General features: G+C 34.9%; 2 protein-coding genes across 12 annotated transcripts in view; one reads left to right on the forward strand and one right to left on the reverse strand.

Moving 5' to 3' along the window:
* Window positions 1-25425, reverse strand: part of LOC120412379 (blood vessel epicardial substance) — a 171291-nt gene that overhangs the window by 76705 nt on the left and 69161 nt on the right. The gene's annotated exons all lie outside the window — the stretch shown is intronic.
* On the forward strand, window positions 11297-13551 carry LOC120412406 (transmembrane protein 205). The gene is made up of 2 exons (XM_039572871.2): window positions 11297-11778; window positions 12119-13551. The coding sequence occupies exons 1-2, from the start codon at window positions 11486-11488 to the stop codon at window positions 12825-12827; spliced, it is 1002 nt and encodes a 333-aa protein (XP_039428805.1). The 5' UTR covers window positions 11297-11485; the 3' UTR covers window positions 12828-13551.

Genomic DNA, 25425 nt, shown 5'->3' on the forward strand with positions numbered 1-25425 from the left:
TATGACCCATCGGAACCGGTTCCACCGATCTCCGGTGGCCACATCCGGAACCGCATTAGGAAACAGCGTAAACTAGTCATGCGACGTATCAAACTTCTTGATTTTGGATGGGGACATGAGTTATACACTCCTTTTTTTAAATATGAAGTTTGATATGTCGCAAGAGTGGTTTCAGGAATTTGCCAAATATGATCTTCGGATGTGGCCAGCGGAGAACCTTGGAACCGGTCACTGGAGGCAAAAATACAATTTAAGGATACTCTCCATCCAAAATCAAGAAGTTTGATACGTCGCATGACTAGTTTACGCTGTTTCCTAATGCGGTTCCGGATGTGGCCACCGGAGATCGGTGGAACCGGTTCCGATGGGTCATATAGTATTTAATAATATTCTAGGATTGTTTTGCATGACTATTCATGGAAGAAGAAAGCTTATCAGTTCACAATTGAATGAATCTGACACTTTTTCCAAAAATCCGGATTTTCCGGTGGCCTGTACTCCGGCCACCGGTCCGTGCAGTGCGATTTTTCATCGGATTATTGTTCCTGGTGCAAAAACGAAGCTTTTGGTGTATAGCAATCGATGGTTTGCGCAAAATCATGTTGCGGTAATTTTTTGGGTCCTTTTTTCCCACTGTGGGTTGGTTTGAGCATACGCTAAAACTTTTTTTTAAATATGTTTTCAGGGCATTAAAACATACATTTTCATCTATCAATAAAATAAATTTGAACACATTTGGTTGTGTATTTGCCGAGTTACAGCTATTTGAAGTTAGCTGTTTCAAAAAACGGGTGCCACGATATCTCAACACTGCTTTGACCAAATCGGCTCAACATTTTGGTGAAGACTCATTAAACCGGTCCCGTGTACATGACGAAGGCCAATTTAAAAAAAGTTTATTTAAAAAAAAAAGATAAAAATATTTTTGTGTTTTTCATATAAAAATTCGTCAGTTTTTTATTTTTGTATTTTTTAAATAACAAAATTCCAAAATCGGGCTTCGTCATGCACACGGAATATGTCTTGAGAGTCTTCACCCCAAATTTCAACCAATTTGGTCTATCCCATCTCGAGATATCGTGGCACCCGGTAATCAACTCGGTGTTCCGAGAAAAACGCTCACAAAGTTTGACAGTCCGCTTTGCACATGGCAAAAGTTTAAACTTAAATCGTCTTCTACTCACTTAAATCATGACATATCTCAATGAAATTTTCAGGAGTGATTGGAATTCATCTTTGTAAAGGATTTACCAAATATTCGGAATTATGAAATATTGAGATTTTCTACATGTATGTAACCCCTTAATATAGATCGAACATTAACTTTTCCATAATGTTTCCAATGTTTATTTATTTTCAAGGGCGCCGACTTAAGGTTAGCACGATACTTTTTGTAATTTTTTTAATTTTTGTATTTTTTGTATTTTTTGTAATTTTTGTAATTTTTGTAATTTTTGTAATTTTTGTAATTTTTGTAATTTTTGTAATTTTTGTAATTTTTGTAATTTTTGTAATTTTTGTAATTTTTGTAATTTTTGTAATTTTTGTAATTTTTGTAATTTTTGTAATTTTTGTAATTTTTGTAATTTTTGTAATTTTTGTAATTTTTGTAATTTTTGTAATTTTTGTAATTTTTGTAATTTTTGTAATTTTTGTAATTTTTGTAATTTTTGTAATTTTTTTTTGTAATTTTTGTAATTTTTGTAATTTTTGTAATTTTTGTAATTTTTGTAATTTTTGTAATTTTTGTAATTTTTGTAATTTTTGTAATTTTTGTAATTTTTGTAATTTTTGTAATTTTTGTAATTTTTGTAATTTTTGTAATTTTTGTAATTTTTGTAATTTTTGTAATTTTTGTAATTTTTGTAATTTTTGTAATTTTTATATTTTTTGTATTTTTTGTAATTTTTGTAATTTTTGTAATTTTTGTATTTTTTGTAATTTTTGTAATTTTTGTATTTTTTGTATTTTTTGTAATTTTTGTAATTTTCGTAATTTTTGTAATTTTTGTAATTTTTGTAATTTTTGTAATTTTTGTAATTTTTGTAATTTTTGTAATTTTTGTAATTTTTGTAATTTTTGTAATTTTTGTAATTTTTGTAATTTTTGTAATTTTTGTAATTTTTGTAATTTTTGTAATTTTTGTAATTTTTGTAATTTTTGTAATTTTTGTAATTTTTGTAATTTTTGTAATTTTTGTAATTTTTGTAATTTTTGTAATTTTTGTAATTTTTGTAATTTTTGTAATTTTTGTAATTTTTGTAATTTTTGTAATTTTTGTAATTTTTGTAATTTTTGTAATTTTTGTAATTTTTGTAATTTTTGTAATTTTTGTAATTTTTGTAATTTTTGTAATTTTTGTAATTTTTGTAATTTTTGTAATTTTTGTAATTTTTGTAATTTTTGTAATTTTTGTAATTTTTGTAATTTTTGTAATTTTTGTAATTTTTGTAATTTTTGTAATTTTTGTAATATTTGTAATTTTTGTAATTTTTGTAATTTTTGTAATTTTTGTAATTTTTGTAATTTTTGTATTTTTTGTAATTTTTGTAATTTTTGTAATTTTTGTAATTTTTGTAATTTTTGTAATTTTTGTAATTTTTGTAATTTTTGTAATTTTTGTAATTTTTGTAATTTTTGTAATTTTTGTAATTTTTGTAATTTTTGTAATTTTTGTAATTTTTGTAATTTTTGTAATTTTTGTAATTTTTGTAATTTTTGTAATATTTGTAATTTTTGTAATTTTTGTAATTTTTGTAATTTTTGTAATTTTTGTAATTTTTGTAATTTTTGTAATTTTTGTAATTTTTGTAATTTTTGTAATTTTTGTAATTTTTGTAATTTTTGTAATTTTTGTAATTTTTGTAATTTTTGTAATTTTTGTAATTTTTGTAATTTTTGTAATTTTTGTAATTTTTGTAATTTTTGTAATTTTTGTAATTTTTGTAATTTTTGTAATTTTTGTAATTTTTGTAATTTTTGTAATTTTTGTAATTTTTGTAATTTTTGTAATTTTTGTAATTTTTGTAATTTTTGTAATTTTTGTATTTTTTGTAATTTTTGTAATTTTTGTAATTTTTGTAATTTTTGTAATTTTTGTAATTTTTGTAATTTTTGTAATTTTTGTAATTTTTGTAATTTTTGTAATTTTTGTAATTTTTGTAATTTTTGTAATTTTTGTAATTTTTGTAATTTTTGTAATTTTTGTAATTTTTGTAATTTTTGTAATTTTTGTAATTTTTGTAATTTTTGTAATTTTTGTAATTTTTGTAATTTTTGTAATTTTTGTAATTTTTGTAATTTTTGTAATTTTTGTAATTTTTGTAATTTTTGTAATTTTTGTAATTTTTGTAATTTTTGTAATTTTTGTAATTTTTGTAATTTTTGTAATTTTTGTAATTTTTGTAATTTTTGTAATTTTTGTAATTTTTGTAATTTTTGTAATTTTTGTAATTTTTGTAATTTTTGTAATTTTTGTAATTTTTTGTAATTTTTGTAATTTTTGTAATTTTTGTAATTTTTGTAATTTTTGTAATTTTTGTAATTTTTGTAATTTTTGTAATTTTTGTAATTTTTGTAATTTTTGTAATTTTTGTAATTTTTGTAATTTTTGTAATTTTTGTAATTTTTGTAATTTTTGTAATTTTTGTAATTTTTGTAATTTTTGTAATTTTTGTAATTTTTGTAATTTTTGTAATTTTTGTAATTTTTGTAATTTTTGTAATTTTTGTAATTTTTGTAATTTTTGTAATTTTTGTAATTTTTGTAATTTTTGTAATTTTTGTAATTTTTGTAATTTTTGTAATTTTTGTAATTTTTGTAATTTTTGTATTTTTTGTAATTTTTGTAATTTTTGTAATTTTTGTAATTTTTGTAATTTTTGTAATTTTTGTAATTTTTGTAATTTTTGTAATTTTTGTAATTTTTGTAATTTTTGTAATTTTTGTAATTTTTGTAATTTTTGTAATTTTTGTAATTTTTGTATTTTTTGTAATTTTTGTAATTTTTGTAATTTTTGTAATTTTTGTAATTTTTGTAATTTTTGTAATTTTTGTAATTTTTGTAATTTTTGTAATTTTTGTAATTTTTGTAATTTTTGTAATTTTTGTAATTTTTGTAATTTTTGTTATTTTTGTAATTTTTGTAATTGTTATATTTTTTCGTATTTTTAGTAAATTGTGTAAGTTTTTATTGAGAATTTATTTTTAAAACTGCGTTTATTTTTACACTTTAATGCTTCTTGCTAATTTGATTTTTGATACCATAGAAACGGATGACGACTTCAGGAACATTTTTTATATGAATTAACAAGCCTTACCCGACAAACTTTGTTTTGCCTTTTTTCGTTTGTTGACGCTTTTTGATTTTTTGCCTATTCAGCCTCCTCTGATCAAAATTTGATTTTACGTAACTTTCTCCATACAATCGGCAGATTTTCCGGAATCGGTTCCAGAGTGGCCAAAGTTATAACTTTTTGGCGTAAGAACCTTCCTTGGGCTTACACGAACCTAACGCAACAAAGAGCACCTCGATCCGACGCTCCGTATTGAACTGATTCGCGTTCGAACAAAACCATCGAAATTCTATATATATATATAATATAGATTTGAATTTGTGCAAATGTTTGGTATAAGCATAACTGTCACAAAAATGGCACAACTTTCAGCAAGAATCATGTATTATTTATGTTTTTGAGATTTCATTCTCTACTCCAATTTTGAAAAAAATAAAATGCTCAAAAATCTTGTAAAAAGTGATTAAAGTTTAATTATGAAAATTATTTGTTTTCATTTTTGCTTCCTTCATATCGGTTTGGTGATATTTGTCCGATTAGCGTCACTACGTACTGTCATTCTATCATTCCTAATTAAACAAAAAATGTTGACTCTTAAAAAATTCAACGGTTCCGAAATGATCAAAAGTGTGGCAATAAAAGGTGCAGGTGTTTATGTTATTGACATGACCAGAATGACAAGGAATATTTTCCGAAATCTCACGGTACTATGTTGTCCAAACTTGACAAATTTCTCCTCACCGGAACTTCTCCGATCACTTGTGGCTTACGACTCGTGAATTATTTGATTGATACAGTAAATAAAACTTTTAAGACTAAATTGTGTAAAATATTGAACAAATTAAGTACCGTCAGTGGGGGTGACTATGGGTCAAAAAACGATACACCTCTCGTAATTTCTTAATAACAAAAACAATTTGAATAACATCGAAAATCTTTTATCGTAGAATTGTTCTTAGATAGTTTACTAACATTTTCCCAAAATATGGTGTAAATTGATGGACTCTACCTTAAATGGTAATCGTTTGAAAATTGACCCAATCCCACCCCTTTGAGGGGGTGACATTGGGTCAAATGAAACTAAAATGATGCTCAAATACAAAGATATAGTAAAAACAAGTCATCCAACAGTGTTTCTTGTTCGAGGGAATCGTATTGACATGCTAAAATATTGGAAGTAGAGATTTTCAAACATTTGGGTACTTTTTGATCAATTCCAACAAAAAAATTAAAAAGTTGATTTTTCGAGAGGTCATTTTTGGCCAAAAACGTACCTCAACTTTAGACAGCTGCTAAAATGACAGGATTTGTTCTAGGAACGAGATTTTTTCAGAAAAGTTATCTTAAGATGTCCCTCGCACAACCCTTTTAACAGAATTTATTTTCATTGAGAAGTACCTGAGAAATGGTAAAATCCGTAAAAAATCACTTTGACCCAATCTCACCCCCCAGACCCAATGTCACCCCCACTGACGGTAATTTAAAAAAAAAATACAATAAGTCATTCCAGCTTATACAGATCAGCATTCGAAATTGATTTTTTCTGATCGTTTTAAAATTTGGTGGAGCTATCGCTACAATCGAAATATGCAAAATTCATTCTCGTCAAAAGAACCCCTAAAGATATTTAAGGCATGTGATGTAATCCATTATTTATTCTAAAAATAATGCTTGGAAATTTTATCGACTCGCGAAAATGGCCTTGCACAAAAACACTTGTTTGATTACACAAATTTGAACAAATAGTCTTGTCATGTTTGAACTATGTTTGAAATTTTCCAAAATTTACCCGTGTAGTATCATTTAACAACTGTCTTCTTTGTGCTGTCAATGAAAGTCATTCATTAGAATCTATAATAAGTTTTGTCCACATGTATAACAGAGCTCGTCGAATATGCTGATGAAAACATGTTCCTCAAATTTCGTCTCGCAGCTCCCGGTCAAATCTTCTAAAACCAAAAATTGATTCCCGCTTAAAATTCAATTTGCACCAATTCGTGCCACGTCGTCGTAGCGCTGATTTAGTGCCTGCCGGCCATTTGTTTTATCTTAGCTTTAAACACCTTCCGAAAAAAAAAGTCCGGTGGTGTTCACCCGAAAACAGAAAATCACCTTTCCCGTCATGAATCAGCCGATGAGCCTTCAAAGTTTGACTCCAAGACGAGGCTTCCACGAACAACTACCTGCAGTAAATAATTGATTTCTGATGAGGTTTGCTGATCCGTCAGAGGGTACAGGGTGGCTGCTTATCTTATGTTTTAGAATTTTTTTTTTACTTATTTGAATCCAAAATTTTACAGGTCGTCGTGATCGAGCTATTTTGTCGCACTACGATTTAGTAGTCCGAGTAGTCACTCTGTTCAAAAAGAACGAACCTTGTTTGCGAAACAAGTTGATTCGTCCGGGACACGAGATGGAAGGTTGGGAGGTAGATTTCCCTTGAGGGAACGTCCATTCAAAGATACCAGACATGTTCGACACAAGTGCAGTGTTCCAGTAGCATGCAACAATTTCGAGGTCGGTATCTTCTTCAGACATCACACTCCACCCCGTGCCCTCTTATTAGGAATCTAACAACCCCCTTTTAAGGAACGTGCACCAGCTCTCGTGTACTGGCCATCAACAAAGACAATCGAGCAGGACAATTCTTCAACTCTCGAAAGGATTAGAGAAACAATTCAGGCCACCAGCCACCAGGATTAGCAAGTAGCAGTAGTACCCCTACTCTAAAAATAAAACGAAAACAACAATCAAATCACGTAGTTTCGAAATTCCTCGCGGGCACAACCTGTAGAAAACTGCACTGCTTTGCTCAAGCATGTTTATAAAATCTCAAGAGTTGGATTCGCACACCTTAATCCTTTTTGAAGAGATAGAGAGTGTAGGCAGCTTGCGGCAGTTTGGTGAAGAATTGCAGAACACATAACCATCGAGATATTGGGGATTTAATCGGGCCTCGTTCGCCTTTGTTCGTGACCGCGACCAACTGACCGAACTGATTGTGACTTTAATGCATCTGCCTGGGAGTGGCATAAGAAGGAAGGAGCGGCTTTTGGGATCGACATCGTCACGAGGTGCGGCCAGTTTACGCCCACTGGAGATACATTGGGACTGATGGCTTTGGATTTGAATATTTTTGGGTTGAACAGAGATTTTGGACTTTTTTCAAAATTGCTTATAATTTATTTGGTCACACTTGAAAAAATACTGTAAGATATTGATATTTTTGATCGATATAATGTTTTTTCGATTTTAAAATTAACTTTTTTCATGAAAATCAATTTTCAACCGTATTTGTACATGACCTGTTAAACTGTTTGACCAACAACTATTGAGCCATAGAGAAGTGGAAGAAACATTTTGCTGCCGAGTAAAGATATTTTTTAAACGGTGTTAAAACAAATAGCAACCTCACACAAAAATATTGTATTTTAACTAAACAATGTCAGTTGTTTGATTTTTAAGAAAAGTGTCCATGAGTGTCATATTTTGAAAAGAACCGGCTCCGTGGCTTAATGGTTGCGGCTTCTGCCTCGAAAGCAGAAGGTTCAGGGATCAAATCCTGGTCGGTTCCCTTGAAATTTGGAATTAGGAATTAAACTTTGAATATGAACAAAAATCTATAAGAATCAGGTGGGATTCGAACTCACACCTTAGGATTGATGGTCTGGGATGCTAACCAGTCGGACATCATGGAGATTATGCTCTAGAACTGAATTGATCCGTAGTGACGAAATAATGTCACAGAGTACAACATATCTAACAACTATATAACCACTAACACCAAGACGGGGGTTGAAATACATACATACATACATACATGAGTGTCATATTTTGAAAATTTGGGAATGAAGACTAACATTTCAAAAGGGCCAGATATTGAATACAACGCCCTTTTCAAATGTTAGTCTTGCTTATAAAATTTCAAAATAGTTTTTTCGAGGAGATCAGAAAATTTCACGAACCATATTTTTTTTTGCGATATTGGCATCAAAATATTGGGCTGTTAGGGTGAGACTTGGAAATCTTAAATTTTCCTGTTTCTATTTGTTTTATCCGCTTTATCTCAGCCAGAGATCCAATCTTCAATGTTAGGAGATTTGCTGAAATTTTTGAAAGAAATATTTTTAGCAATTGTCACTCATGAACATTTTTTTTAAATCTTTAAAATGATGTTTTTTTAGGGTTAAACTTTAAGTTGTTTTTTTTTCGAAAATGGCGCACCTTTTAAAAAAATGGTTAAGTATTTTTTGATTGCAATTTCGATTTTATATTAGAAATTTGAGCTAAATTTTCTGAGGTAGATTTATTTTTTTCCAAAAACTCAATTTGAAAAAAAGATTATAACTCGGTGGCAAAATTTGGTCCAAAAATTACAGATATTCGAGTATTCACGTACCATTTTTGTATGGACAGCTGCCAAAGTTGTATGGAGCCTTGTAACCATACACAGCAAAAAGCCGATGGTAAAATTACATGCAAAAGCATGCACATCATCTTCGTCAAAATAAACACTTAATATTACACACTGCATGTACAATTTTTGCAAATACAACAAAGTAGCAACCGACGAGATTCAAACCCAGCACCAACAGTAGGACTGGCGCCTCAGCCCACTCGGCCATCAGACCGATGAAACGCTGAAAGGATAAACGCATATATGAGCTTGACATTTCGGTCAAGTAGGTTTCCCATACTGATGGGCTACATATTTTAGGGTGTAAATCACACAAAATTGCATAAAATAATGCAATATTTATTTTACACCCAAACCTTTTACACGCAGCAGGATTACTACTTTTTTAGCTGTGTAGGCATAGGTCATAGAAAACACAATAACAAGGTTTTAGCGAAATTCAAAAATACACCAAAAGAATTCACAAAATTGGTCGATTTTGTAAAGATTTGCTCACATGGAAATGATTCATTTTGATTTTTTTTAAGTTTTATAGTGACGTTTGTTTTTTGCTATTTTGTACGAATTTTATTAGATGAACAATGTTCTATAAAGTTGCAGAGTAAGCAAAAAATAAATATATGTGCATATTAAAAGTAATTTTACAACTGTTTTGGTTTTTATGAAGATTTTGGCCAGAATTTCAAAGTTTTCACCTTAAACATTTAACCTTGAAAGGAGCATTGTTATCAGGAATTTGATGTTTCGATTAAATACTTTCATCGAAAAATTTAGCAAATTTCACCTAAGAATGATTCTTTCATTTTTTTGACTTATTTATTTATTCTTTTCAATCAAATAAAGGTTTTCTTAGTAGCAAAACAGTAACAATGTATAAGGTATTTTGTGATATTCTTTGCTTAAACATTTTGAAAGTTTTTCCTCCCTCCCCTTTTCAACTTCGATCAGAGCTTAGGGACAAAAACATGAAATAAAATTTGCACTACCTACTTAAAAAAACATTAAGCCAGGAATAAGTGTTATCAACTTAAAAAACGATTTTTTAAGAAAACTTTGAAAACTCGATTGAAACTAGCTTAAATATTATCATAATTCAATTTCAAGACTAACATTTGAAAAGGGCTTCACGTAAAATTAAAAACTTGATGCTCTTGCTGCCTCATAGCTTAAAACAATTTGAAAGTAGCGTTTTTGCGTAAATCGAGTTTTTTTTTAAAGTTTCAAAAACTGAAATAAAAAATGGGTAAGTTTTTTTAGAGTGTATTTCTCAGAACTCAACTTTGCTGAAGACACCAAGTCAATCTGAAACTTCCTTTCCAGAATACAGATTTTTGAACATTCACATAGAATTTTTGAATGACCATGACCACCCCCAAAGTTTGTATGAATACTTGTATGGTCGAATGGATGATGAAAAATGGCTCCAAAAAATAATCGATGTCAGAAATTTTGGGGAATTGCTATGCTATTTCTCACATTTAGTAAGAATAATTTAGAAGTTCATTTTTAGTTTAAAGTTTGAGTGCTGCTGAAGAGCGTTTTACTTTGTATGAACTAAAAAAGAGAAACAAATCGTTTCAAAATTTCGCTAGCAGGTGGCTCTTTTTTCGTCCCAATAAAATGAAGTGTCAGATTGTTCTTAGGCTTTTTTTCCAAACATTGTCACCAAACTGGATTAAACATAATTTATTAGGGGTGTCAATAAAAAAAAAACACCCTCATTTATAGTTCCAAAATGCCAAAAAAGGCCAATCTCAGCATTAAAAATTCATGTATTCAGCTGAATAGCCAATATCTTCCTGATGAACATTGTGGAAGTTAAACAATCTAAAAACTTGGGAAACCCCCCAAATTCCAAGTTTCTTCGCGGGCATGGGTTATGTTAATTTCAATCTTCGAGAAGATTCCTCAAATTTGTTCCAAGTTAGCAACAGAAATGATTTCTTAGAATCGGTGATCCTACAAACTTCCATGATTAACCTGTCCCACTAAAACCGGTATGACGACGACGCCTCTCAGGTAATTACGTCCCAACTAATTGGACTGTCCGCTGACCTGTATCTCTCGGCTCAAAAACCACAAAAGTTGTGGATTTCCCAACTTCTCCGCAGAAAATGTCGTCCTTTGCAAGTTGCCTTTACCAGTTCACCTCCTGAAACCAACGAGTCACAACTCGCGCGGAGTAACCCGCCATAAACCGCTTCGAACTTCGTCCCCCCTCGATCATCTCTCTCTCAATTCAGAGGGTTGTCCCCAAAAAACGATCGCGATCTTCGTCGCGAGTGACGACCACAAAATTCGCGATCGCACGTCATCACGCGCTTCGAAATTCGCATTTTACCGTGTGGCGCCCCGCGCGAAACTTCCTCCCAAGATCGACGTCATAGAAATCTCCGCAGTCATTAAGTGAGAAACCTCGGACTACGCCACCGGTACACACCCCCCGAAACGGTCCGCGGCCGGTTCAGCTGTTCGGAGCGAAACGCGCGCTCTCTCTCGAGAGAGAGCGCGCGCACGATTACGCGCCCTTTGCATGTGGTGGTAAAAGTTGGATGTCTTAAATACGATGCCCGGTCCGCGAGGAACCATCATTCAAGTCGTGCGCGCGCGCTGAACAACAAGAGAGAAAGCTGAACCAAACAGAACTTTGCGGGTTCCACGAAGAGATCGTCCCCAGTCGAACGAACGAAACGAAAGTGCGAGGTCGAGTCAAGTCAGCGGGACTTGACAGTGAATAGTGAGATTAGACGCGCGTGAAGAAGAAGCTTAGAACTATGTGTCTCCACAAGATGATGCTGGAACACAGTGCGGCCAGCCGGATAGGCACCAGCCATCAGCTGTTTAGTGAGCGTTTGGTCGCTGATGAGAAGCTGGTCATGGAGCAGAAGTCGTGCTGCGTGGCAGAAACGACGTCGGCGACGGAGGAGAAGCAAGCCGTGAAAGAAGTTGTTGAGGCAGAGGAGCAGGTCTACCAGGATGCCCTCGTGGGGGCAACCCAGGCCACCCGGAAGCTGGTGGAAAGCTGCAAGCAGTTGACGAGTCAGTTCCGGCGCAGTACTGCGTACAAGTGAGTAGAACGTTCTACCCCCTTTTGCCACAAATCACGCGCGTCAATCCTGCGAATTATCAGCCTTGCGCCGTGTTATCACCTTGAAACAAAAGCAGTGCAACACGGTGTGGCAGCAGGTCGACGAAGAGGAGGAGCAGTGCGCGAAAAATCACGTACGCCACTCGAGCAGCAAATGCTCCCATTCGCGCACTCTCTCTCTCCCTCTCTTCCGCGTGTGGAGTTTTCCTTTCGTGCGTCGACGAATGTCGATGACCTGTTACCGCCGCCACTCCCCTCACTCCCCAACTCCGATATTCGGGTCAATTGTCTCTAATCAGCACGTTCTCTATTCTTGCAGAATCCTCACCCGCACCACGCAACCGTCGCATGCCATCACCCTGGTGTTTGTCTCCTTCATCCTGCTGGTACTCTGGCCGAACATAGTAGGCCAACCTTCAACCAATGCATCGCCGGCGAAACCCGTCGCCCAGCGACCCAGCGTCTTCGTATCGCTCGCCTACTTTGGTTCCTTCGCGATGCACTTCGGCGCCCAGATGTGGATGACCTTCGTGTCGGGCCTAGCCCTGTACTTTAACCTGCCCCGGCACACCTTCGGCCGCGTCCAGGAGATCCTCTTCCCCAAGTACTTCTCCATGGGCGCCGGCCTGTCCGCCGTCACCCTCATCACCTTCATCAAGCTGCAGCAAACGGCGCACCCGGAACTCACCAGCGCCTCCTTCCACAGCTGGGACCCCCTCCTGCTCCTCCAGCTCGTCTCCCTGGCCCTGTGCGCCGCCCTCGAGCTCATCGTATGGCTATACCTAGCCCCACCCATGCTACGCCTCATGCACCAAAAGTACCACTTCGAAGCCAGCGAAACCGTCGGCCAGGAGGTCGGCCATTTTGCCGGAGCGGAAAACGCCCAGCTCCAGCGCTCCCTGCACTTCAAGTCCGTGCACAAGCGCTTCCGGCAGATCCACATGACGACGGCGATGGCCAACATGGTCGCGCTGGCCTGCACCTTCGTTCACCTGCACTTTCTCGCGTCACGCGTCGAGATGTTGTAAGGGCCGCCATTTTGTGGTGTAGACTGATCAGAGTAGGCGAAGCCAAAGTATTACAATTCCAGCTGTTTTGTTTTCGAGCAGTATTATGCGACTGTGCGCACGGAGGGAAACGCTTGTGCAGAGAGAGAATCTAGTCGTGTTGAAAAGAAGAGTTCCGCCAGGGAAAGGTTAGTTTTTGAGGTGTTGAGGTTAGGAAGACTGAGTGTGGGAAAATGCACTATAAATCTACTTCAGATCCCGGATTATTTTTGTCAATTGAGGGGTAAGGTCGAGAGGCGAGCAGAGCGCGAATTTTGACGATTATGAGTGTGTTAAGTGACCGTTTTGAGATGTGTAGTCTAATGTTAGCCTATTTATCGCAATTTTCGAAAGTTCTGTGTTAAACGCAATAAACAAAAAATCAACGAAAACAGGGAGACGAGAATAAAAGATCTGAAGTAGTGTTCCTAGCAAATACGTTTTTATTAGAGTGTTAGTCATTAGTTAGTGCAAAAATTTCAGTCGCGCGTTGTTTTAACTACTAGTTTGTATAGCCCAAAATGCCATTTATGTAACCGCGCTGATTATTTATTTTAATCCAATCTTGTTAGTAGAAAAACAAAAATTAAACAGCTTATGTAATAGCTAAAAGCACGAATTTATATGAAAAAAGACGGGGACCACCCTAATAGTACTAATAAAATATAACCGAAGCAAATAAGCGAAACAAATGCTTAAAATCAGATTTAAACTGGATTAATTACTTTGAAAAACAAACAAAAAAGAAACATCCGTCATTCCCCACCTTTTCCGCCACCGCCACCTCGCCGCAGAAAGGAGATCTTATTTGATGTCTGTGACGGAGACGCAAACGGACGCAACAGACTCGACTCGTGACAAGCGTGGACGTCAGAAGTTTTTTGGCCACGCCCCCCTCACTCGTCCTTCGCCGCATGATCTTCCTACTACTGCCGGAGCCTACTAATTGAGGGGAATCAAGCGAGACAAAGCAAGCGATAATTGCAACGCGAGCAAGGTTTGAGGTTAGTGGGTGATCGAGGATGGTGATGAATTTGAGAAGAACGGTTTTTTGAAGAGTCATTGTTTTTTTCACCAAGTTTGTCGTTTGAAAAACATGTAATTTGGACATTTAACAAAATTATTTGGAAACATTTTTGATTGAGGTTATTACATTCAGACGATGGTCCATTTTGTTAATGGTAAAATTGAGCAGCAATTCGCTTAGAAAGATTTATCATTTTAAATTTAATATACTGTAGATTACAGATCATCCAACATAGGATCATTTCAATTTTGAGAAATTTAAAAATGAAACAGATTTAGGATGATAATTAAAATTTAATTTGTTTCTGCTTATACCTTTTTGCCTATCATACAAACGAAAGGTATAGAATTGCTTTTGAAAAAATAATCCACTCAAATTTTTCAAGCACTCTTACACTAGTTGAACATAACCGAATACAAGAATTCCAAGTCTACCTTTTTTGTAGATTTTGGTGAGTTCCATCAGATTGCTGAAGAACCTATAGAAAAAAAATCTTAGGAGAATAAATATTCGTTCATTTTTTGGGCTCAAACTTTGAATACTCGTTTGGTATGCCCAAAGGTTATTTTTCTTCATTCATTCGTCCATACAAGTTTTCATACAACTTTGGCAGCTATCCTTACAAAAATTCTATGTAAATGCTAAAAAGTTTGTATCTTGGAAAGGAAATTTCATAATGATTAGGAGTTTTCGGCAATGTTTTAGGTAAAAAGATTTCTGGGCGAAAACTATTAAACATAAAAATTCCACCCTTATTTTTATGGATCGTTGACAATCGCTGAACTTAAGATGACAAGAATTTCCATCTTCCGATCTATGATACATAGAGATGGAAATTTGCTTGCCCAAATTATGTTTTTTTTTTAATTTTTTTTTGTTTTCACAAAATCTTAAAATCTTGGGCGTATTTTTTTTATTTTATCTGAAGGTTCAGAAATTAGTTTTCAATAAATGTAAGATTGGACAAAATTTAAAAAAAAATGTTTTAGGGAAAATAAAAGGCCATCTTTTCGGAAATTTCCATTTTTGGCCTAAATCTCTGAAGAAGCAATGATTTAACAAAATAAAAATAATTTTCACAAATGTCTAATATTTTTTAAGGTTTACGGTTTTTTGTATCACCGATATCTTTGGAACTAATGGTCCATAAGTTCCCGAGGTATCAATGATAAAAAAACGAAAGCGAAAATTCTTAAAAAAACCCATGTATGCTAAAAAATATTCTTGACGCGAAGAATGCTTTTTTAATTGATTTCAAAATAAATAAATATTGAAATAAATTTCCGCTGAAATTTTGATATTTTTTGAATAAATTTTTTTGACCCCTGTTTTTTCGGACCGAATTTGCCAATATTTTTTAATATTTGAAATAGACTTAAACCATAATAAAATCAATTTTTCGATTATGATAATAGTGTCCATCAGTGTCCATTCCCAAATTTCAAAAAAAAACATATCTAAATTTCTGAATTCTATTTTTTTAATTAATTCTAACATTTCAGTTCAATCAGGATGCTTTCGTTGGATTGGCTACGCTCGTGTTCGATTAGATTAGATTAGAATAGGTTAGATAGAACTGTTTGGCTAGTATATCCCTGTTTCTGAATCCATAGAACATAGATTTTGTTTGTTTTTTTCAAAACTTTAATATACGAAGAAGTTATTTTAAAGAAATATAAATGTTAGCCATAACTCTTTATAATTTATTTCTTCGGGCAGCTTATGGAGATGTTAAAAGTACAACATAAAGTTAATCATTTTGTTAAGATTCTATGAACTTTACCATATCTCTATAATGTTTTCGATTCTTTTATTTTTTGAAGTTGTAGAAAATCAAGATAAATATTTTGTTATCTGTGACGACCACCGGAAAAGTACTGAGAGTTCGCACACCACCGCACACAGATACCACAAGACAGGCACGTGGCGCTCCATATGCGATTCGTTTGCGTTGATAAATAGGCCACTACGGGGTTCTATTTACCACAGACTATATAAATACCCAACTATTGGCGGTTGGATTAAAGCCGCTGGCCAAGCTGAAAGTTTTCATGAGGTGGCAGAAAAAAAGTCTTGAAGTCAAGTGACGTCGACGAAGCCGGCATGTGGTGACACGTGCCTGAGCAAAAATAGACGATATGCATTCTAAAATTAGAGTTGACAACATAAAATTTAATTCAATTAACCAAAAAGAAGGAGACTTTGTCACTAAAATGAAATATAAATACCTTGCCACCGTACTTGCTTTAAGAAGCACATTCTCAAGTTCAAAATTCCACCCTAAAAGCTCCCATTTTTCATTTGTCCTGCTCCACCAACTCCGTGGCATTCCCGAAATCCCAACAAGAAAACCCATTTGGAACACGCGAAGGGGTACCCTCCCATCGATAAACGCCACCTCGACACTCGATAAAAATCTTGTTTTACACCTCCGCGAACCTCCCTCGCTGGTCAGCGGTCATGAGCTCAACCATTTCATTAAATCAGCGACCGACCAGTCACAAGACTTGGCCCACGTCCTGGTTCAACTCTTTTTTTTGCCACCAAAGTGCTGCCAACCGTAACACGTAACGGATGCCGGCCAACTGGATAGGGGTGAACTAATTGAAATGGCCATGTCCAACAAAAACACACCGCAAGTGACGGCCAATCGTCACGTGAATTTCACAGTTCATAGCTCAGTGTGCATAATTTTATGAGATGAGAGAAGAGCCGGAGATGGCTAGGCATAATCTATCGTCACAGACAAATGGAGGAGCAATTTGGAATATTCCTTAAAGAATTTCCTCCAGGACTCACTAAGAGAGTCAAGCTTCTATCTTTTACTAAATATCGACAAAATGAAAACTTATGGAATTAATTTCAAGATTTTAGGGACGTGTTTCGATCTCACTAATTCTTCACAGGTGAACGTAAGACTCATTGATATTCTTTTGAGAGTCCGGCAGATTTTTCGTCACGATTTTTTGTCGTGATATACTTCGACTTGCTTTCACGGATGATAAAAAAAACTTGGTGATGAATGAAAATACTAGAGAATTCCATTGCTGATGGAATCAAAGAAGTTTTGACAATTCACGGATTAATATGGGATCATTCAAATAATACGATTTGGGCCTGACAAAAAGGATTTGTATCGATTTTGTCAACGTGTTACGATTTAAAGAAAATTGATGTTCGAAAGTTTGATCTAGAAATAACTAAAAATTGTCCTTTTCATAAGTTTCGTACAGCAAATTTCCAAGTCAGCATTATTCACAGTGTTGAAGAAACTTCCAGAGGGCAATTTAAGTGGGGATTGGAACCGGCCATAACCGGTCAGAAACGGCAGAAGTCGCCCGCACGCACCATCCAATGGTTCGCTCATTGTAGCAAAAATGACTTGCCATGACACTTGGGGGTAGCAGCAAAAGTGCGAGCAATTAAATTGGTTTGTGAGATTCTCCTCCTTCATCATCGATTGGATCGGCAGAAGTGGCCAGTAGTTGAGAGTCTCTACGATCGAAGGTCGTCCGAGAGGCGAATGAAATTGATAAATCATACACGTTTATATATGTTACGATTCATTAATTGAACTGTCGATAACCACTTAATTACACTGCAATTTGTGAAATCATGTACGCCTTGCAGAATCTGATCAAGTTATCTTCGTCTTTTGACATAACATTTTTAAAATCTGGATCCTTCACAGCAAAAAAACCCGATGGTAAAATCGCATGCAAAAGCATGCACATCAGCATGAAAAAGACACTTAATATTACACAACGCATGTACAATTTTTGTAAACACAAAAAAGTTGCTCCCGACAGGTTTCAAACTCAGCACCAACAGTAAGGACTGGCGTCTTAACCCGCTCGGCCATCAAACCGATTAAGAATGTAAAGGATAAACGCATATATGAGCCTAACATTTCGGTTAAGTAGGTTTTCCATACTGATGGGCTACATATTTCAGGGTGTAATATTACATTGAAATTCATAAAATAATGCAACATTTATTTTAACCCAGGCCTTTCACATGCAGCTGGATTGCTACTTTTGACAATGAACTGTGTCCTAAGGGCTCTATTCTGGTGAGGTGTCAATCCAGAAAAACGAAAAATGTCGCGCGTTACGAAAAGGTTGCATGCTTTGTACTGGGGAAGGGGTCTGCAACGCAACAAGGCTCTGTTGCATGGAATTTTCCACACAGTTGCAACAAAAAGCGAATGATGAGGTATGGGATAACTGGCGCAAAGAGGCGGGGCATCCGTCACCATTCTGAGCCAATATAACCCTGCTCGATCAGCCCAGGGAAATCATTCTATCGCTGAACGCCGAGGAGTAAACAACAACCTGGACCTGGAAGCAGATGGCCGAAAAGCAGCTGGCCTGGAGCAAGGAGCAGCCCAAGCGGAGGCAGGCCAGCCGGAACGATTGAGAGCCACCGGAATATTCTGGCCACAAGACCCGGAGTTTTTGATATTGGTAATGAAAATGGTAATTTCGAAAAAAAAGGTGGCCACAACCTGGAGTGGCCGGTGCCCTAAAGGAAAGTTTTCCCGGGGAGACATTTACTGAACCAACGAGTTTTGGCAATATGGGTATCACAACTCATGGTTATCAATACTGGCCATTTCGAAAAAGGTGGCCACAATCTGGAGAGGCCGCTACCTCACGATTGTTCCGATTAGGGGACAAACATGGAACCATACAGATATCATGGTGTTTTATACGGAGTATAAATAGAAATTGAGCGAATATTCAAATCCAATTATGTTTTGATTTTATCTGACGCATAATTCAACAAAATGGCCTAATTTTAAAAGCTTTTCTGCTAAGTTCTTTGTCATACTGGTCATGTGCAACATAACCACCTGCATCTTTTTTTTTGTTGTGTTCTTCAACATATGAGCATATAAAAAAAAGTATTTATTTTGAACATATGTGTCCTTTTTTGCTGATAATCGAATTCGGATTCATTTTACACTCTTAGTTTGAAATAAATATATCAATTCACGAAACTGCGTTTTTATTAAATAACCCTGATTTAGATGTTCCAACTTTCTCCGGCAAGAGGGACAAAAAGTTGCATCATTTCATTGATTTTAACAGACCCATTGATACCCCTTTTACTACGAATGATAGTTCAAAGGAAGTGAAAGAATATTATACACCCAAAGTTAAAGTCCATGCGGATAGTCCTCTCGAAAAGAAACGAGAGGAAAGTACTATTTGGTGTGAGTAAAGACCTCTCGCGCTACAACAACAACAAATCGTGTTCATTCGTTCATTAAAACAGTTCATCCCATTGGTGTGGCTTATATGAACAAATGACCGCTACTTAATCACCGAACCGTGGTAGCCGATATGAAAAAGGCTCAGTTCAATAAGCCGTAGGTCTCGGGTTCAAGTCTCGGTATCGACAATTTTTTTTGAGGGGTGAACTTTTTGGAAAATGAACCCACGAGTAAAGTACTCTCGGTAATTTCGGGATTTATCCTCTCCGTCCGTTCACAGTGCCATTTTACTACTGAACCATGCTCTTTATCCTCTCGTATGCCGACGCCCAGTTCTGGGTGTAAATTGATATGTTTTACCTATTTCAAAGGCGCCAAATCCAATCAGCTGGTCAACAGTTGATAATCATTAATTTGTATAATATTGCTAATCGATTTGAAAAAAAAAATCCTACTCGTCCAAACACAACTCAGACGGATCGGACTTAACTCATCTGGAAAAAGAATTCTCACGATGATATTCACATGATTCGAGACTTTCTACACATTTTACACTTCGATTTGCTGTACATTTTGTTTGTTAATTTTGGTAGAATTCTGCATAGAAAAAATTAGAAATTTAACAAATTACTTATAATATATTTTTTAAACTTCATAAAATGAAAAAAAAATCATCTGATCAAATTAATTTCTTTTTTTCCCAAATCTTAAAATAGCCTTTAATTTTGGCTTAATAACCAGTTGTCACGAGCAAACCCACCAATTAGCGCCCAATTACTAGCAAAGTATGGAAGTTTGTGGGACACTTCCAGCATACCATGGTAGCAATCAGTGTTCCTCTACGTTTGGACTACTCCCGTGATTTATATGAACTCGCAAAAAGGCAAAACCGTTACGTTGTACGAAGTAAACTCAGTTTTTTTCAGAAATTTCAAATATCCATTTTTGAATAGTTTGTTTTGAAGTTAACAAAACATACATTTTATGGGACATTGGAAAATCTGTAAATTTTGCTTTTACATAAATTAAAATGTATATTTTTTCAAACTCATCGAAATATGACAAAATTTCACGCGAAAACACGGAGAAAAATCTCGCTGTAGCTTTAATAAGTACGATTAAGGCTTAATTATGCAGCTATCAATCATCTGACACCTCGAATCGAGTACTCTTTTGGAGTGCGTTCGCGTGACTTCGGATAATTAAGGGGTACTGCGATACTGCAAGAAACAAGAAACTAATAAATCGAATTGGCACCGGAGGGCATAACGCGCCGGGATGTCATTATTACTGTCTCCGAGAGCTCCGTACAGCAGTGCGTACACCCAAATGAGAAAAGTATGACAGAAAGTGTCGTTTGACTTTTACTTTTTTATTATTGTGTTTCAACCAACGTTTTTAGTCTCAAATTGAGCATTAAAAATCTCAATACGTCACGCTCCATTAGCGGACGTGTAAGTCGCACAATTTGTAATTCAATACTTGAGCCGTGTTTACATTGTCTTTGTCACCCGTTTTGCCAACAAAAGTGACGCTACGGTTCGCTCCTCGTGTCGCCAATCGGTTTCACCGTAGCGCAAAATTTGTGGCATGTGTTGGTGTGTGTGTGTGTCATGCTCCAGAACCGTGCGAGCCAACCGCAAACGTGGTGTGACGGATTGTGATGTAATCGTGTCATGGGCTGTGCTGTGTGCTAGTTCTAAGCTTATCGGTGAACGCGTCGTCGTCGTCACTTGCCGAGGTGCACCTTGTCGCAGTAGCGTATGTAAATCGCTTTTTATGTAAAAGTGTCTATTTTTGTCCGATTTACTCGCGACTTCCGTAGACAGGGATTGCGGGATTCTTTGGGGGTTTTATTCGCGGACACAGACAATTGGGCTAGGATTTTTTAAATTGCATTCGATTTTGTGTTTAAGTGTAGAAATGCGTGTTTGTAAAAAATAAAGGGGATAAAATGTAAAATGTGATAATAAGTTAATGTAAACCGTTTTTTTCGAGTATCTTTTTTCGAACAGTCTTAATCGTAACCTACAACTTTGCCGAAAATTATCTCTCAAGATGCAGGTTTTCGAATATATGCAAAGCACTCGTTCATGCATAGCCCTCCAAATTAGTATCGAAACTTGAATGGAGAAACCAAATATGCAAAAAGGCTTAGGGTATTTGTCCCTATTTTGGGCCTACTTTTAGGTTGATATATTCTTTAAGGCTGCTTTAGGCAGCCTAGTTTTTTTACATGAATTAGTTAATTTTTTAGTGCTGTAGCTCGTACACTATCAACTTTTTGATAAAAAAAAACCTGGTAAATAACGAAAACTAAAATATAAACTTTTTGTTCCATATTTTGGTTCTATTGCTCCTAAGATTCGACCATCAATGTGCCTATTTTCGACCTACCTTCTGATTGGTTGAAATTTCGAAGCATGTGGCGAACATTTTTGACGTACAGTTCAGAACTGTCGCCAAACAGGCTAAATCATTGTGTTGTTTTAAGCCACAAATCAACATTAGAATGATTGATTAAAAATAAAAAATAAAATAAATAAATTACGTGCATAAACTGCATGAGCATTATTAATATAATTAATTTATGAGCTTTAAACATAATTAACTTTTGTCGCAAAGCAAAATAATTAACCCGTACTACGCGAACAAGGTTGATATGTGAAAGGCGCGCACACACTGTCTCAGTTTGTAGAAGTGTAGCAAAAGTGTTGAAAATTTTGGACCTAATGGGCAACTAGCAATTTGCCACGAAAAAGTTGACGAGTGTTGTGTTTATTCCGTTTTTTTCCTATTTAAAAGTAAATAATGAATTAATCTTGCCCACCAAACTGTCCACCGTCCATGGAATGCACATTTTCGTAAAATTAAGTTTGGTAGGCCCAATATAGTTACTAGACCCAAAATAGGGACAAATATCTTTTTGAACTTAAGGAATCAATCGACAAAGTTTCATCAAAATAAAAAAAATACAATGAAATGTCGATTTGCGAAAACATAAAGAATTTCTTAAAAGTTTCAGAAATATCCCTTTAATTAAAAAATAACGAACGTAAAGTCTGACTAAAATTTGAAAATCGCAGACCAGTCGTTTTCTTTATTCTGGGTAAAGCTCATTTACCATAATTTTCAATCCTTCCAGGAATCTCTGATTAGTATTCAAATACAATATATTAAACCACAATTTAAATTATAACAAAATTGGTCATTAACACAAATTGAATACCTGAATACTAAGAAGATCCTCTGTAATTACTCTTAGCAATGTAATTACAAAAGCCGACTCGGTCCTAACCAGGTCCCAGTACCGAAAAGGACCTAATAAAATAATTTTATGAAAAAACCCTCAAATATGTTCAAATCCGTCTGAACAATCACAAAATAACCACACACAGAACAAAAAATCTTAGCAAAATGTGATTGTACCGTTGCCCCCCCCCCCCCCCGCCCCCCCTTAGCAAAAAAGATCCCAAAATTAAACGAAATTAAACAGCTCTGACGCAACCGTTGCTTGGTGTGTTTGTTGCACCAGCTATATCGATAGATAGCTATGAGATACACGTACAGAGGCGTTGAAACGCAAACAGCCTCAACACCTCACGAACTCACGTGAACACGCAAATGCAACCCAGGTTGAAAGGAAACAAAGTATCAGAGGTAAGAGCAAGAGAGAGAGAGGGGGAGAGATCACACGAAACAAGCGCCATCATTCAGCAGCGCGGGACCCTAATTAATAATTATAATTACTGTAATTGGTGTAGATTAAATTAAAAGTGAGAAAATAGCATTTCGTTTAGTTGTAAATTATCATTTTGTCAAGGGACGATGACGATTATATTTTTTTAACAAAAGTTTCAATTTGTTACGAGGTTCAACAAGTGCGAAAAGGTTGATCTTTCCGATTCAAGTGCCAAAAAGTTGAACTTTTCAGCACTCATTGCTAAAAAGATGAACTTTTCAGCACTCAAATAGATGCTGAAAGGTGATTTTGAGTACCGTTATTTTGGCGATAACAGGAAAAGTAAGTAGTTTCACAACGAATCGAAAAAAATACATCACTCATGATACAAAGCATTGCATCTTATTGATTTGGTTACCTAATTACTCTTGGTTTGATAATAAATAGCAGTCATTTTCTGGTTCTTTTCTGGAAATTGATAACTTTTAGTTGTTTGTGTTTGCCCTTCTACAACTATTATTGATGATTCAATTTTGACTAGATTTTCATAACATGATTTTTTCCAACATTCTATTAGGAGATTTTAAGACTTCCAATATTTAATATTTTCAAAATTAGTCTTTAAGTGCTAAAAAATGAGACTGTGAAATATTTTAATTATATTAGTTATTTGACTATAACATGCTTCTTTATAAAAAAAAGGAAAAAAAAACGCAAAATCAAAACAAGAATAAACAAACCCCAAACCAAACTGCGAAATAGTTCAGCATGGTGTCAACAACAGACAAACCAGATTTTACCACCGTAGCACGACACAACCGCATTAGCGCCGGGGTCCCGTGAGAAGCGATAAAAGATTTCTGTTTGATTTTCACGCCTCGCCTTAATGATGATACCCCCTGCCCTCCAAACCAAACCCCAAACGGTAGAAAGAGAAAAACAACAACCCCCCCATGTATACCTGTCACACTGATTTTATTACCGCCTGCTTGCTCCCCACCGAAAAAACACTCCTCGTTTGAGCAAAATGTCGAAAAAAGAGCACTCTGATTATCGTCACACTCGTTGTCAGTCATTGTCATCATCCCCCAAAAAATAAACCGACCAAAACCGGAAACCGGAACGCACACAAGCGTGCAGAACTTTTGGGCCGTAAATCTCAATTTATGAAATTCTAACAAAGAGAAAGTCATGCGAGGGATTTGCGACTGTTGTTTGACAGTTGGTGAAATGGTTTTATTGAAAATGACATCTAAAAATGCAAAAAAAAGTGTCGAAAAGATGACAAATTGAACTAACTGTAACTTTAAAAAAATCACAATGTCAGAAAAATAAACATTCCAAAAAAACATCTTTCAAACCGTGGTACCAAAACTTGCACGTCACACTGTATCTATCACGTGGAAAAAAGAGAGAGTGACGGAAAATGAGAAAAAGTGCGAGAGGGAGAGCGGCTGCCGCGGTGAAAGTGAGAGAGGAGAGAAGAAGAACACACCGCCGGATGGCGAATCAGCACGCGCATCGTCGAAGCACGCGGTGTGACATTCTTTCGAACAAGGCAAAATCGCAAAATCAGCAGCAACAGCAGCAGCAGCGAGAATAGCCTACATTCTGGCGTTTTCAAGCGTGATGATGGGATTGTGTGAGGGTGCGTGTGTGTTTGTTAGACTAGTAGAATTTGTGTGGATCGATATCATAATTTGCAATTTGTTAAACCAGGTTATTACGATTTTTGTGTTTATTTTCAAAAATGATTGTGGTAAACTTGAACCCTAAACAACAATTTGATTTTGAACCAATTTTCCCGGAAAACGTTATAAAAAAAAAATAATAGCAAGCCATGGTATTAACATTTGAAGAAAAAATAGGGTTAAAAAATGCATTTTACACCTGACCAGTTGTTTTGCAATCATTAGTTTTCAAAATATCAAAGTATTGACGAAAATTTGTTTTTCGCAAAAAAAAACCTTTTTGCAGTACTGGAATTTCACAAAAATGCAAAATAGTTTTGATCGATCCCAGACATGCTAAATATAATTTTAAACGCAGGAAAATGCATGTCAAATTGTTTTCAATTCATTAGATTTCTATTTCCATTAAAATTTTGAAGCTTTTGAAAAAAAAATTTCCCCCCGATTTTTCGGACCGATTTTGAATTTTGACATATTTTTTGAAAAATATTTGCAACGGCCTTACTGGACTTTGCAAACTTATTACCAATAGTTTGATAAAAGATATTTTTCTGAATTTCTTTAAATTAATTATTAATTTAATTAAATATCAGTTTAAATTCTAAAAAATAACTTATTCAATAAGAAATTTGATCTTCTGAAAAGTAAAATGAGTAAGCTGGTAAAGTGCAAACTTATTACCAATAGTTAAATAAAAGATTTTTTTGCTTTTCTATGAATTATGAAAACAAGATTTTTTGAAACTGTCACAAATGCATTTTACAAAATTTTCATTTTTTTTCTGATTTAAGATTCAAAACTGTCATGAACAGTTACTTGTTATATTTTAATAAAGTGCACCGTTTTCAAATTACATATAATAGCTGTTTTTTTATTAACCCTTCGGAAGTCACTTGTATTGCCGTTTCTTATAAGTATCCTTATACAGTGTGTACAAAGTACATGTATGCGACTGCCGGTGT

Source organism: Culex pipiens, chromosome 1 (genome assembly GCF_016801865.2).
Source record: "Culex pipiens pallens isolate TS chromosome 1, TS_CPP_V2, whole genome shotgun sequence".
Taxonomy (NCBI): domain Eukaryota; kingdom Metazoa; phylum Arthropoda; class Insecta; order Diptera; family Culicidae; genus Culex; species Culex pipiens.